General features: G+C 49.1%; 1 protein-coding gene across 5 annotated transcripts in view; it reads left to right on the top strand.

Annotated features, from left to right (window-relative positions):
- The window catches only part of PALD1 (phosphatase domain containing, paladin 1), an 88,590-nt gene that overhangs the window by 37,122 nt on the left and 36,256 nt on the right, over positions 1–15,212 (top strand). For all 5 annotated transcript variants that reach the window (XM_018042537.1, XM_018042536.1, XM_018042535.1 and 2 more), the window contains 3 exons: positions 8,335–8,548; positions 13,671–13,773; positions 15,026–15,205. In XM_018042537.1, coding sequence (XP_017898026.1) covers positions 8,364–8,548; positions 13,671–13,773; positions 15,026–15,205 — 468 coding nt within the window. In that variant the 5' untranslated portion in view covers positions 8,335–8,363. The remainder of the gene's footprint in view (positions 1–8,334; positions 8,549–13,670; positions 13,774–15,025; positions 15,206–15,212) is intronic.

Raw genomic sequence — 15,212 nt, 5'->3', positions numbered from 1 at the left:
CAAGGCTCCTCTGTCCATGGGATTCTCCAGGCAAGAATACTAGAGTGGGGTGCCATGCCCTCCTCCAGAGGATCTTCCTAACCCAGGGATCAAACCCAGGTCTCCAACCTTGCAAGCAGATTCTTTACCATCTGAGCCATCACACTGAGTTGAAATCACTGTTTCTCCAACTAGGTGTGAAGATATTGGGGAGTTCTCACTTTTCTGTTGAAGGGATTTGCTAGCACTGCCTTCCTGGGGTTTTCTCATGCCCCACACAGAAGGTTACAAGTTCATACCTGCCACAGTCACTGGGCTCAACTCTGAGGAATCTGAGCTGACCGAGGGGGACCTTCAGGGACCATGGAGGACTTGAGACTCAGTAGCACCGTCCAACAGGAATATGGGTTTCCCTGCTATCCGAAAGTAGAGTGTTCTATGGAAGTTTTGTTAGCCGAAATGGCGTTAAGCAGAGACAGAATGACCTTAGGACACCTCTTGCTGATGGACGCACAAAATGAATGGATGTAAAGCACAGATGCTCGCCCTGTGATTCGGAGCTCCAGGGCTTGATGCTGAGATGCAGAGAGTGGCTCTGGGAAGGATTTTGGCGGGGCCACTCTTCCCACATAGGGTGCACAGCCTCTGTCGTGTCTCCTGCAAGACAAATGCTCAATGCTATTTTTATCTTCCACTTTTTTTTTTTTTATAAAAGCAAAATCCTCTTTGGATTTCTTTTGGTTAGTGAAAACAGTTATTAATGTAGGTCTTTTGGAAGAGCAAAGTGGCATAAAGCGAACTTTCAAAAAGATGGGGGATACCTGTAGAAAGTGAGCCACATATTTTTTCAATTAATGGTTTATAATGTTGTGATAGTTTCATCATATTTGTCACTTTAAAAAAATTGATTAAGTTTTTGACTGTGCCATGCAGCATATGGGGGTCTTAGTTCCCTGACCAGGGATCAAACCCATGCCCCGTTCAGTGAAAGCACGGAGTTATGACCATTGGACTACCAGGGAAATCCCACATGTCATTTTAAATAGCCACATAAAAAAGTAAAACTAAATAGATGAACTTAATTTTAGTAACATATGTTCAGTTCAGTTGCTCAGTCGTGTCCGACTCTCTGTGACCCCATGGACTGCAGCACACCAGGCTTCCCTGTCCTTTACCTTCTCCTGGAGCTTGCTCAAACTCATGTCCATTGAATTGGTTATACCATCCAACCATCTCATCCTCTGTCGTCCCCTTCTCCTCCTGCCCCCAATCCCTCCCAGCATCAGGGTCTTTTCCAATGAGTCAACTCTTTGCATGACGTGGCCGAGTATTGGAGTTTCAGCTTCAGTATCAGTCCTTCCAATGAACACCCAAGGCTGATCTCCTTTAGAATGGACTGGTTGGATCTCCTTGCAGTCCAAGGGACTCTCAAGAGTCTTCTCCAACACCACACTTCAAAAGCATCAATTCTTCAGTGCTCAGCTTTCTTCACAGTCCAACTCTCACATCCATACATGACCACTGGAAAAACCATAGCCTTGACTAGTGGACCTTTGTTGGCAAAGTAATGTCTCTGCTTTTCAATATGCTATCTAGGTTGGTCATAACTTCCTTCCAAGGAGTAAGCGTCTTTTAATTTCATGGCTGCAGTCACCATCTGTGGTGATTTTGGAGCCCAAAAAAATTAAGTCTGACACTGTTTCCTCATCTATTTCCCATGAAGTGATGGGACTGGATGCTATGATCTTCGTTTTCTGAATGTTGAGCTTGAAGCCAACTTTTTCACTCTCTTCTTTCACTTTCATCAAGAGGCTGTTTAGTTCCTCTTCACTTTCTGCCATAAGGGTGGTGTCATCTGCATATCTGAGGTTATTGATATTTCTCCCTGCAATCTTGATTCTAGCTGTGCTGCTTCCAGCCCAGCGTTTCTCATGATGTACTCTGCATATAAGATAAATAAGCAGGGTGACAATATACAGCCTTGACATACTCTTTTTCCTATTTGGAACCAGTCCAGTTCTAATTGTTGCTTCCTGACCTGCATACAGATTTCTCAAGAGGCAGGTCAGGTGGTCTCGTATTCCCATCTCTTGAAGAATTTTCCACAGTTTATTGTGATCCACACAGTCAAAGGCTTTGGCACAGTCAATAAAGCAGAAATACATGTTTTGCTGGAACTCTCTCGCTTTTTCGATGATCCAGCGGATGTTGGCAATTTGATCTCTGGTTCCTCTGCTTTTTCTAAAACCAGCTTGAACATCAGGAAGTTCACGGTTCACGTATTGCTGAAGCCTGGCTTGGAGAATTTTGAGCATTACTTTACTAGCGTGTGAGATGAGTGCAATTGCGTGGTAGTTTGAACATTCTTTGGCATTGCCTTTCTTTGGGATCGGAATGAAAACTGACCTTTTCCAGTCTTGGCCTCTGCTGAGTTTTCCAAATTTGCTGGCATATTGAGTGCAGCACTTTCACAGCATCATCTTTCAGTAACATATGTTATTTAACCCCAATAATATCAAAAGACTATAATTTTGACATATAATCAACTGAACTAAACATATAATCAACAATACTAAGTTGTTAATGAGATGCTTCACCTTTTTGGTGCTAAGTCTTTGAACCCAGTGTTTATTTTACACTTGCTGTGCATCCCAGTTGGCAGTTACTGTATTGCACAGCGCAGCTCCAGAGTCTGATTGATGGGTGTTAGTCTGACATGCATGCTAGCAGCTGATTTTTATGGAGCACTCACTGACCAGGCCCTGTTCTGCAGGCTTGTCTAATTACATGGTGGACCCTTGAACCCCACAGGTTTGAACTGCGTGGGTTCACTTATTTGAGTTTTTTTCATAGATACCTGCTGTGCAGTCTGTGGTTGGTTGGATCCATATACTCGGTACATACCTTAGATTGCACAGAGGGTCAACGTCTCTAACCTTCATGTTGTTCAGGGATCAACTCTATTGTTTACCCTTCATGGCAACCCCGCAGTGGAGGTACTACCACTGTCCCCATTTCACAAACATGGCAACTAAGGTCCAGAGAGGTAGCTTTGAGGTTTCACAGTGGGTGAGTTCTGGAGTTAAGGAGGAAGAGGTGATGGGAAGGAGTGAGCTCCTCTTGTTTTTAACAGATTTATTTAGGTAAACTTCATACAACAGAATTCACCCATGTTAAATGTACAGGTCAGCATTGCCTAATGTATGGAGTTATGTAACCAGCCCATTCAATAAATGGAGCAATTCCATCTCCCAAAGGTGCCCTCAAGCCCCTGTGTGTTGGACTCCCCTGTCCCTGACAACCATCCATCAGCTTTCTGCCCATAGGGTTTTACCTTTGCTTGCTGTCATACAAATGGGACTATATAGTTTGAAGTCTCTGAGGCTTGGTGTTTCTCTTAGTATGATGTTTTCAAGGTTCATCCCATGTCATGTGTATATCAGTTACTTTTTCCTTTTTTAAAATTGCTGTGTAGTATTCCATTGTGGGCTTCCCTGGTGGCTCAGGGGTAAAGAATCTGCCTTCCAATGCAGGAGACGTGGGTTCAGCCCATGGGTTGAGAAGATCCCCTGGAGAAGGAAATGGCACCCCACTCCAGTATTCTTGACTGGGAAATCCTGTGGACAGAGGAGCCCGGTGGGCTACAGTCTATGGGGTTGCAAGAGTGTCACACACAACTTAGCGACTAAACAGCAATTTCATTCTATGAAAGTGCACGTTTTTTTCATCTGTTCACCAGTTGATGGACTTGTGGGTTGATTTCTCTTGGGGCTATGATGAATAATGCTGATGTGGTTTCATTTCTCTTGGGTAGTTAGCTACCTGAGAGTGGAAGTGCTGAGTTACGTGTGTGTTTAAATTTGTAAGACACTACAACGCTGTCTTCCAAAGTGGCTATGCGACGTCACACGTAAGCACCGTGTCTCCAGCTCTTCCCCAGCTTTACTAACACTCGATATTGTTGGTCTTTTCAAGTTTGCCATTCTAGTGCGTTTTGCTAATGATGTAAGATGCCGAACAACTTCTATATGCTCATTTGGCATCCGTATGTGCCTTCAAATCCTTTGCCATTTTAAACTGGATATTCTGTTAACTTAATACTGAGTTGTAAGAGTTGGCACCTCTTTTTTGTTGCTGCTGTTGTTCATTCGCTGAGTCATGTCTGACTCTTTGCGACTCCATGGACTGCAGCCTGTCAGGCTTCCCTGTCCTTCACTATCTCCTGGACTTTGCTCAAACATCCAGTCATCTCATTCTCTGTCATCCCCTTCTTCTCCTGCTTTTAATCTTTCCCAGCATCGGGGTCTTCTCCAATAAGTCGGCTCTTCCTATTGGGTTGGGAATAAATGAGATATATTAGGTGCTTTGCTGTCAGAGGTCCACTCATTGGTCCTCCTGGCATGCCCCTGGGTCAGTACTCAGGATCACTGGCTATCTCAGGTACCTGTTAAGCCCCTCCCCTTTCTGTTCAACCCAGGTAGGCGTGGGAATCACATACTCACCAACAGCCCCTGACTTGGCCAGCGGTATAGTGTCCGCCCAGTACAATCTCCTTGTGCTCACAACACAGGCTCCCCTTTGCCTCAGGCTGGAGTCAGCACGCCCAGCCAGGGGACTTGGGATGGGGGCTAGGGGCCTTAGGGTCCCCCTTCTTTCCTTATGACCTCTTCCCGTATGACTTGGAGCTCACCGCTTTTCCTCTCTGGACCTCAGTTACCTCATCTGTAGAAAGGGAAGGTTGGACTAGTTGACTCCAGGGATATAGCTACTCTGAATCTGCTCTTGGTGGCTTTGGTGATGGCATTTGTGGAGGTTCCTGTGGTCACAGCATTCCTTAAGGCAGGACTTGGGATTTTGCAAGAGGGTCTGGTGGGCAGGAAAGGCAAAGAAAGGAATGTGGCAGGGTGATGGCTGGCTCAGGAGCAGATGTCCAGCTTTCTGCTTCAATTGCAAGAGCCAGACCCTGGTTTGGAATAGCCACCATTCATCTTTTCCAAGCTCACAGGGTTTGACAAGCTGGAGATCATGGTTTCTGTGTCATGTCCAGGACAAAGGATGGAGGGGAGGTGGTGGTTTGAAATAGAGATGGAGAAACTGAGACCAGAGTGGTCCTGGGTCTGATCATTATGTGGTGGTATGAAGGGAGTGATGAGAGCAAGCCACATTTCCAGATGCCTGCAGAGCCACTGTGTGATGCGAAAATGTCTCTGAGCTCAATGGTGACTATGTCCTGGGCTCCGACAGGGGCAGCCTTCACTCGTGATTGAAGGAAATGCTTGCTTTTAGTCAGAAGTTAGGAAACTAAGGCATAAATGTTTGCAAACCATCCAGGCTCATAGGTCCTCCTATCTTACTGTCTAGTCTCATCCTAGTCTACCCCTGATTCTCCGTCTAGCAGAGGATTGAGCAGTAGGGACCTCCCCCACATCTGCCCTTGCTGGCCCCTGGCCCTGACCGTGGATAGCAGTGGTATCACCACTAGGACTGCCAATCTTAGGAGCCAGACCCATGTGGAAGTGGCCTTTAGACTATCTCATCCTTCACTGTCACTTTGTGATGGGGACACTGAGGCCCAGAGGGGAAATGTAAGTTGCTGAAGGCCCCAGAGCATGGGGCCTGCAGGATGAAGGGCCCTGGACTGGTGAGGCTCACTCTAGACCGAGTTGAAAGAGATTTTTGGGGGGGAGCTGCAGAGGGAGAAACCTGGGAAGCCTGGGGCTTCCCCCTCCTGTAGATATTTCGGAGACAGGTCAGCTTTCAGAGGCTGCGGTCCTTCCCCCACTTCTGCAGCCTACAGCTGTGCACATCTGTGCTGTCTCTGGGCTGTCCTTTCAGGGACCGGCTGGGGCCTGTCATTGCCTCTGAAGCCTGTGAGAGACTAGAGCTGGAGCTGTGGGGGCGGCGAGGTAGAGGTGTCAGGCCCAGCCGCACCCCGTGGGAGCAGGGCTTGGCTTTGGCCTGGCAGCTGAAGCCAGCTGTTGCCTCCTGCAGGTCTTTCCCATGGCCCGTCCGTCACTCCCTCCTTTGGGACAGCCACCGAGCCCATTTTTAGAGGTGGCTGTTCCTGCCCTCACCCCCACCCACCCTGCCCGATGCCTCCTTGGCCCAGGCTGCTGAGAGGGGTCTGGGGAACGTTGAGGAGCCATGGAGAGAAGGTTCTGGCTCTGCTGACAGTCAGCAGGAGATCCACTGTGGAGTCCTTCACCTTCTCTGAGCTCCTGAGTTTCTGTTTGGAAATAAAGGCTTAGTCCTTGCACCTTCTACCAAGAAAAAGAAGAAAAGAGAGAAAAATGAGAGAGAGAGATTGGCCTGGGTGTGGAGAGCTGTGACAAGGCTCTTATAAACACAACGTGTGCGTGTTAGCAGACCTGTCACACGCCTGCTGGGAGTTGTCAAGGATGACAAGGCTGGACTGGAGAGAGAGGGGACCCCTTCCAGGCTGGGGAAGGAGAGGCAGTGGTTGGGGTGCTGAGGGGGGACAGAATGAACAGTTATTCTGTCTGGGTGACTCTGGGAAGGGGGAGCCTGAGGGCATCGCCCTGGAAGGCTTGGGGAGCACTGCCTTGGGACCAGGAACTCTGACCCCTGGGGAAATGAGGGTGTGGTGAGCTCAGCCTTCAGAGTGACCTGCTTCCCGGGCTCCGTGCTGGCTCCTGACCCCACCATCCACTTCCTGAAGTGCTGCTGCTGCTTATGAGAGGGCAGGGCTGGGAGTGTGTGGATGGAGGGGAGCAGCTCATGCCCAGATTAGGACAGCTTGGGGAGGGGAGCAGAGGGGAGTCATCAGGTTCTAAAGACTGTTGTCCCTGTGCTTTCAGAATGGAGGGCTTCCCTAGTGGCTCAGATGGTAAAGAATTTGCCTGTCATTGCGGAAGACCCAGGCTCAATCTCTAGGTCGAGAAGATCCCCTAGAGAAGGGAATGGCTACCCACTCCAGTATTCTTGCCTGGAGAATCCCATGGACAGAGGAGCCTGGCAGGCTACATTCCATGGGGTTGCAAAGAGTTGGACCCAACTGAGCGACTAACGCTCTCAGGGTGCAGGTGGGAGTGGGAACCAGCAGGCAGGGAACTCCCTCCCCTTCCTGATCCTGGGCCATCAGTGCTGTGGGGACCAGCTGCCACTGGGCTCTGAGAAAGTTCTGTGAGCCTGTCTCCCATGTCTGTCGCCCTCTTCTTGAGTCTGTGTGGAATTCCCAGCCCCTTCCCTTCCCAGCAGCCCTGGTTCTCGGACCCCTGAGCCAGTCTTCCCCACACCCTCTTCCAGCTGTTAGTGGCTCTCCTGGCCTGCTTCTGCAGCCATTCTTATGTTTTAAGTAGGTTTTACTACCCAGTGTTCAGAAAATGCAGATAAGGAAAAAGGAGAAAGTAAAAACTGTCTGTAATCTCATCACCAGGTGATGACTTAGGTTACCGTCTTGGTATGCGCCCTCCCAGACTTTTCTCCTGATTTGTGCTCACGTATCAAAATGGATTATATCCTGGGCTTGCTTTGCAGCCTGTTCCTCTTCCCTTCTGGTTGCCTAGCTTTCTTTCCACATCAGTCAATATATTTTTAAGGCTGTTTAACATTCCACCTTAGAGATGCCCCATAATTTATTCAACAAATCCCCTGTTGCAGGCCCTTTCCAGTGTTTTGTTACTATAAATAACATTGTGATCAGCAGAACACCCTTGTAGCCCACTCTTTGCACACATCCTTCACTGCTTCCCTAAGAGAGAGCCCTGCAGTGGGAATTGTGAGACCACAAGGATGCCCGGCATGCCGGATGTCGGGCAAAAGCTTTGGCTGTTGAGATGTTGTTGGTGATATAGACGTTGTTGATGTAGAGTTCAGGGGCCTTGATCTGCTGAGAACTCACCCCGTCTGGACTTCCCTGGCCTCTTTTGTGACATTCACAGCTATGTTCTGTTCCCATCCAAACCCTTCAAAGCCATCTCCAGACTTCCCTCTGCCTCTGGTTCTCCCTCTGGTGACAGCCTTCCCTTTCTCCCGATCTGGAAGGCCTGGTCTCCATGTGGCCTGACCCAGGTACTTGGAGCCTTGGGTCCTGACCTGGTGGGGATGGTTAGCTCTTTTCTGTCTTGTGTTCACTAGGGAGGGGTAAACTGTAAGGGGTCAGGGCTGTATCTGTTATCTGTCCATGTCCATAACTCTCTCCAAAGCAGTAACAGAGGGCCAGGCACAGGGTAGGCCTCACCCAACATGTGCTTTGCTGAGTGACAGCTGCAGGGTGAGTAGGCCCTCTCTGGGCCTCAGACTTTGTTCACAGGCAGAGGTGAGGGGTGGGCTGGGTCCCTTCCTGCTGTGGCTTTTCCCATCCCCTCCTTGATCGCACCTCCTCTTACCCCACAGGTCTTGGGTCCTGAGGCTGCCAGCAGACTATGGGTACAACAGCCAGCACAGCCCAGCAGACGGTCTCGGCAAGTGCCCCCTTTGAGGGCCTCCAGGACGGTGGCTCGATGGATGGTCGGCACTCACTCAGCGTCCACTCCTTCCAGACCACAGGCTTGCACAACAGTAAGGCGAAGTCCATCATCCCCAACAAGGTGGCCCCCGTCGTGATCACGTGAGTGGCAGGACAAGTATGACCCTGTCCCCAGAAGGCATGGCTGGGGGGAGCTGCCTGGAGGGGTGGTGGCATAGCACTTAACGTCTCCAATCTGCTTCCATTGAGGAAGACACTGAGGCCCAGAGAGGTTAAGCAGTGTGTCTGGAGTCACACAGCAAGTGGGTCACAGAGCTGCTGTCTTTTGGGGTTCTCTTAGCAAACACCCTCTTCCAACAACACAAGAGAAGACTCTACACATGGAATCACCAGATGGTCGACACCAAAATCAGATTGATTATATTCTTTGCAGCCGAAGATGGAGAAGCTCTATACAGTCAGCAAAAACAAGACTGGGAGCTGACTGTGGCTCAGATCATGAGCTCCTTATTGCCAAATTCAGACTTAAATTGAAGAAAGTAGGGAAAACCACTAGACCATTCAGATATGACCTAAATCAAATCCCTTATGATTATATAGTGGAAGCAAGAAATAGATTTAAGGGACTAGATCTGATAGATAGAGTGCCTGATGAACTATGGAATGAGGTTCGTGGCATTGTACAGGAGACAGGGATCAAGACCATCCCCATGGAAAAGAAATGCAAAAAAGCAAAATGGCTGTCTGGGGAGTCCTTACAAATAGCTGTGAAAGAAGAGAAGTGAAAAGTAAAGGAGAAACGGAAAAATATAAGCATCTGAATGCAGAGTTCCAAAGAATAGCAAGGAGAGATAAGAAAGCCTTCCTCAGTGATCAATGCAAAGAAATAGAGGCAAACAACAGAATGGGAAAGACTAGAGATCTCTTCAAGAAAATTAGAGATACCAAGGGAACATTTCTTGCAAAGATGGGCTCGATAAAGGACAGAAATGGTATGGACCTAACAGAAGCAGAAGATATTAAGAAGAGGTGGCAAGAATACACCGAAGAACTGTACAAAAAAGATCTTCACGACCAAGATAATCATGATGGTGTGATCACTCATCTAGAGCCAGACATCCTGGAATGTGAAGTCAAGTGGGCCTTAGAAAGCATCATTACGAACAAAGCTAGTGGAGGTGATGGAATTCCAGCTGAACTATTTCAAATCCTGAAAGATGATGCTGTGAAAGTGCTGCACTCAATATGTGAGCAAATTTGGAAAACTCAGCAGTGGCCAAGAATGGAAAAGGTCAGTTTTCATTCCAATCCCAAAGAAAGCCAGTGCCAAAGAATGCTCAAACTATGGCACAATTGCACTCATCTCACATGCTAGTAAAGTAATGCTCAAAATTCTCCAAGCCAGGCTTCAGCAATACATGAACCAAGAACTTCCTGATGTTCAAGCTGGTTTTAGAAAAGGTAGAGGAACCAGAGATCAAATTGCCAACATCCGCTGGATCATCGAAAAAGCAAGAGAGTTCCAGGAAAACATCTATTTCTGATTTATTGACTGTGCCAAAGCCTTTGACTGTGTGGATCACAATAAACTGGAAAATTCTTCAAGAGATGGGAATACCAGACCAGCTGACCCGCCTCTTGAAAAACCCATATGCAGGTCAGGAAGCAACAGTTAGAACTGGACATGGAACAACAGACTGGTTCCAAATAGGAAAAGGAGTACGTCAAGGCTGTATATTGTCCCCCTGCTTATTTATCTTATATACAGAGTACATCATGAGAAACGCTGGGCTGGAAGAAGCACAAGCTGGAATCAAGATTGCCGGGAGAAATATCAATAACCTCAGATATGCAGATGATATGACCTTTGTGCAGAAAGTGAAGAGGAACTAAAAAGCCTCTTGATGAAAGTGAAAGTGGAGAGTGAAAAAGTTGGCTTCAAGCTCAACATTCAGAAAACGAAGATCATGGCATCTGGTCCCATCACTTCATGGGAAATAGATAGGGAAACAGTGGAAACAGTGTCAGACTTTATTTTTGGGGGCTCCAAAATCACTACAGATGGTGACTGCAGCCATGAAATTAAAAGACGCTTACTCCTTGGAAGGAAAGTTATGACCAACCTAGATAGCATATTGAAAAGCAGAGATGTTACTTTGCCAACAAAGGTCCGACTAGTCAAGGCTATGGTTTTTCAAGTGGTCATGTATGGATGTGAGAGTTGGACTGTGAAGAAAGCTGAGTGCTGAAGAATTGATGCTTTTGAAGTGTGGTGTTGGAGAAGACTCTTGAGAGTCCCTTGGACTGCAAGGAGATCCAACCAGTCCATTCTAAAGGAGATCAGCCTTGGGTGTTCTTTGGAAGGACTGATGCTAAAGCTGAAACTCCAGTATTTTGGCCACCTCATGCGAAGAGTTGACTCATTGGAAAAGACCCTGATGCTGGGAGGGATTGGGGGCAGGAGGAGAAAGGGATGACAGAAGATGAGATGGCTAGATGGCATCACCAACTCGATGGACATGAGTCTGAGTGAACTCCGGGAGTTGGTGATGGACAGGGAGGCCTGGCGTGCTGCGATTCATGGGGTCGCAAAGAGTTGGACACGACTGAGCGACTGAACTGAACTGACTAGGTCGTATTACTGATTGTGTCGTGGTTGCCAAGGAGTGTAGGAAAGGGAGGAGTGGCTGGCCGGGGGGAGGTTGGGATACTCTTTTGAAAGTAATTTTTTGCTGAACTTTTTAAAAGAAAGTTTATGTACTTCAGTTCAGTTCCGTTGCTTTACTTAGATACATAAAATTTAGAGTTTTTCTCCCCACAATCTGTAATTACGGTTCAAAACTGAGGTTGACACCAGGCTGTTATAGGGCCTTGGGCTGAAAAAGCTGGAAGCTGTTGGTCAGCTTTCCTGGAGGGCCTTCAGGGACTTTCCTGGAGACTGCTGCGGGTTTGTTCTGGCCCTGTCCTTTGAGAGACCTGGATACCCTGCATGTGTCCCGTGGGCCAGGGGAAGGAGCGGGTGCCGAGAGCCTGAGGCCAGGGAGCCGGGGGACACTGGCTCTGTTTCCTGGTGACTTGGGAAGCCTTGTTTTTCCCCGCATCCACCCACTGGGCTCCCTGCCTTTGGACCCCTCCAGGATGGAGGAAGGTAGACAGGATTAGCTAAGAACTGGATGTGTTCCATGGAGTGACGTTTGGTGGAGGCCTGGCAGATGGGGCTTTCTGTGTAAGGAAAACTGAAGGAGTGATAAATCCGGCCTGCTGGCCTTGGGGCCTGACAGGAAAGCTGTAATCATAATACATTACTTTGCTCGTGATAAGGGGAGGAAGGAGATGTTAAGTAAAAGGGACCTGATATGTAGTCTTTTGACTAGCACACGACAGAACTTGGTTTGGGTCTTGAGCACAGTGTTGGAAATCCTGGGCCCAGCTCTGCCTCTCCCCTGCTCTGTGACCTTGGGCAAATCCTTTTCCCCTCTCATAAAGGCTTAGTTTCCTTATCAGGATATGTGGGGATGACATTCAAAAAATTTAAGCATGGCGTGGCTCAGGACATTCTCTGGCCTGCTGTAAAAACCCACTTCAGTGGTATTGTGCGTGCCTCCTAGAGCCAACTGTGACCTAGTGATCCTTGCGTTGTGGCTTGTTTGTGGTAGAAGGGACCTTAGAAGATCATCCAAAACTGGGGCTGGCAAACTGTATCCTTCAGGCCGAATCAGGTCACTGCTTGTTTTGGTAAATAAGTCTTTGTTGGGACACAGCCACGCCCACTCATTTGCATATCATCAAAGGATGGTTAAGGCCGCAGTGGTAGAGGTGAGTAGTTGTAGCAGACTGTGGGGCCCACAAAGCCTAAGTGAGTTAAGTGAAGTTGCTCAGTCGTGTCTGACTCTTTGCAACCCCGTGGACTGTAGCCCGCCAGGCTCCTCCATCCATGGGATTCTCCAGGCAAGAATACTGGAGTGGTTGCCATTTCCTTCTCCAGGGGATCTTCCCGACCCAGGGATTGAACCCAGGTCTCCTGCATTGGAGGCAGACATTTTAACCTCTGAGCTACCAGGGAAGCTTTTAAAGTGTTTACTATCTGGTCCTTAATAGAAAAGGTTTTCTGACTCCTGATCTAATCAATAGGTTTTTAAGATCGGATATGAAAACTGACCTAGATATAGAAACTGAGTTTTGGGAAGGCAGTATTTGCCCGCCATGGGTCATGTGTGAAGGGGAGACAGAGTTGGCTGAGGGACCCCAGGTCTCACGACTCCTGTCTAGTGCTCCCCACCCTACTCATTCCATCACCTTGCCTATCCTTTTCTAAAGAGATGTCAGACCCCAGATCATGAGCCCTGGGAGGCTGTGTCTGATTTATTGTTATAATCAGCACAGAAGCATTTGGGGTCTGTAATGCACAGCCCTCCCTCAGGTTTAGCATCTTCAGAAATCTGTGTTTTGTTTGAAACGGCCCTGGGTGGAGGTAGAACTCTTGCTTGTAATAGTAATTCGATTACTAGATGATGAGAGTCCCTGAGGCACTGTGCTAAATAAGCACTTACTTCATTGATGCTTTGTCTTCTAACGGCAGCCCTTAGGAGGTGGGAATTCCTGGAGACTACAGACTAAGTAACTTCAAAGCGGTGGAGTCGAAGTCATACCCAGGCCCCAAGGCCTGTGTCCTGAAGCACTGCACTGTGCTGTGGGATTGTCAGTGTGGGGGCTCTTCTCAGAGACAATCTGATGGAGGGACCATCTGGGTCTAAAGTAAGCCTTGTTTAAGGAGGCTTTAAACAAGACGGCAGCTTCTCTCTACACAAAAGTCCAGGAGGCATTCCAGGCTGGAATGACTGCTCCATAATCGGCCAGGATCCTCCTTTTGTTGCCCTGCCATCACCAGCATCTACCTCCTGCCTTCACTTTTGGGTGCTTGCCAGAGGGAAGGAAGGAACAGTAGAAAGAGTACGTCTTCTTTCCTTTAAGGGAATGGCTCAGAAGTTGCATTCTTCTCCCATCCCACTGGGCAGAACTGAATCACATGATCATACTAGGTGCAAGGGAGGCTGGGACTTATAGTCTCCAGCTGGATGGCCCAGTCACAAATTCAGGGAACTATTGCTGAGGAAGAAGGGGAGAGTGGATACTGGGGGACAGTAGGCAGCGTCTGTCATAAATGCATGTGTGGGATGGGGTGGCCCTGCTGTGGGCCTGGTGAGGGTGGAGTGTGTCCTGGCCACTGTGCTTGCCTGACACCATCTGCATCCTGCCCCGGCAGGTACAACTGCAAGGAGGAGTTCCAGATCCACGATGAGCTGCTCAAAGCCCATTACACCCTGGGCCGGCTCTCAGATGCCACCCCTGAGCACTACCTGGTGCAGGTGAGGCCAGGCCTGCCCCTCTCTCCCTTCCTGCCTCCCACCCCTCCAGCCCTCCTTCCTCTCAGGCTCCCTCCCCAATCTCCCCCTGCTTTCCCCATGGCCTCCTTCTCTGCCTCACCCCATCCTCTGGGACCCTGATCCCACTTGCTCTCAGTCTCTGATACCCTAGGGCCTGTTCTTGCTGCCCTGTGGGGACCCTGCTCTTCTGTCCCCATGTGGCCCCTGCCTGGCCCCAGCCTGGCCACACCCCCCTCTCTGAGCACCAAAGAAGACACACATGGGAACCTGAAGGGCTTGGGGCCCCAGACTGCTCTTCTCAGGCTAGGAATCGTCATCCCATGGTCTTTTGAAGTTTTAGGACTTCTTTGGTGCGTAGATAGAGATGTAGGCATAGACGTACATCTATCTAGATCTGTCTTTTTTTTTTTTTTAATCCTTAAAATATCCCCTGGAAAGTAAAGTCTCCAAGGGCAGATGAGTTTTTACGTGTCTTGTTGACTGCTATAGTCCCAGGTCCTAGAATAGTGCTTGGGTAATCATGTAGGTGTTCAAAAACAGTCAGTGAATGAATTAATGATAGTCATGATGATTAAACTGTATTTGTTGAAAGATGGTCTGGGTGGGAGGTCGTGGTGGATGGGGAGGTGGGTGAACGGGTGGATGAGATGACTTCATGGTTTCTTTTTGCCCGGAATGAATCTCCTGGTTCCTCCTGCTCCCACCTGACCCCTCTTTTCTCTGTGGTCTGCGTCCCCAGCTGGGGAAGGGAGAGACTTGCCCCTGTGCATAACTGCAGGCCCCTGGGAAGTGGCTCACACTTTTCTCCTAGCTGGTTGCTGGTGCCCCAGCTGTGATTCCCTACTTGAACCCCTTCTCCAATGAGCTTCGCCTCTGGGTGAGAGATGTTTGTCTTCTGCCCTGGGGGCTGTAGGCAGCCCTGCAGGCAGCTTTGGTCTCAGTTCCCTGTCCCTGTAGTGCTTCTGCCTGCTCTGCTTCCTCAAGTCCTGGCTCAGATGCCGCCTCCGGCCTGAAGCCCTCTTTGGTTCTCCTTCAGGAAGAGTTGTCTTCTCTCTTCCCACGCTATATGACACCCCTGCTGGCATCACTTTGCCCACGAGGCTGTAGACAACCTGAGGACCGTGTTCCCCACCCCATCTCCCTGCTCCCCATCCTCTGGGGCCTGGGGTAGAGCCTTGTCTGTAGAAGACGTCCCTGCGTCATCTGAGTGACCCCTGTGGCTCTCCCCTGCCAGGGCCGCTACTTCCTGGTGCGGGATGTTACTGAGAAGATGGACATGCTGGGCACCCTGCAGAGCTGTGGGGCCCCCAACTTCCGGCAGGTGCGGGGCGGGCTCGCTGTGTTCGGCATGGGACAGCCCAGCCTCTTGGGGTTCAGGCAAGTCCTCCAGAAACTCCAGAAGGATGGACACCGGGTAAGCA

The sequence above is a fragment of the Capra hircus genome, chromosome 28 (genome assembly GCF_001704415.2).
Source record: "Capra hircus breed San Clemente chromosome 28, ASM170441v1, whole genome shotgun sequence".
Classification (NCBI taxonomy): Eukaryota; Metazoa; Chordata; class Mammalia; order Artiodactyla; family Bovidae; genus Capra; species Capra hircus.
Note: the sequence above shows the minus strand (reverse complement) of the source record. Positions and strands in the feature narration are given on the sequence as shown.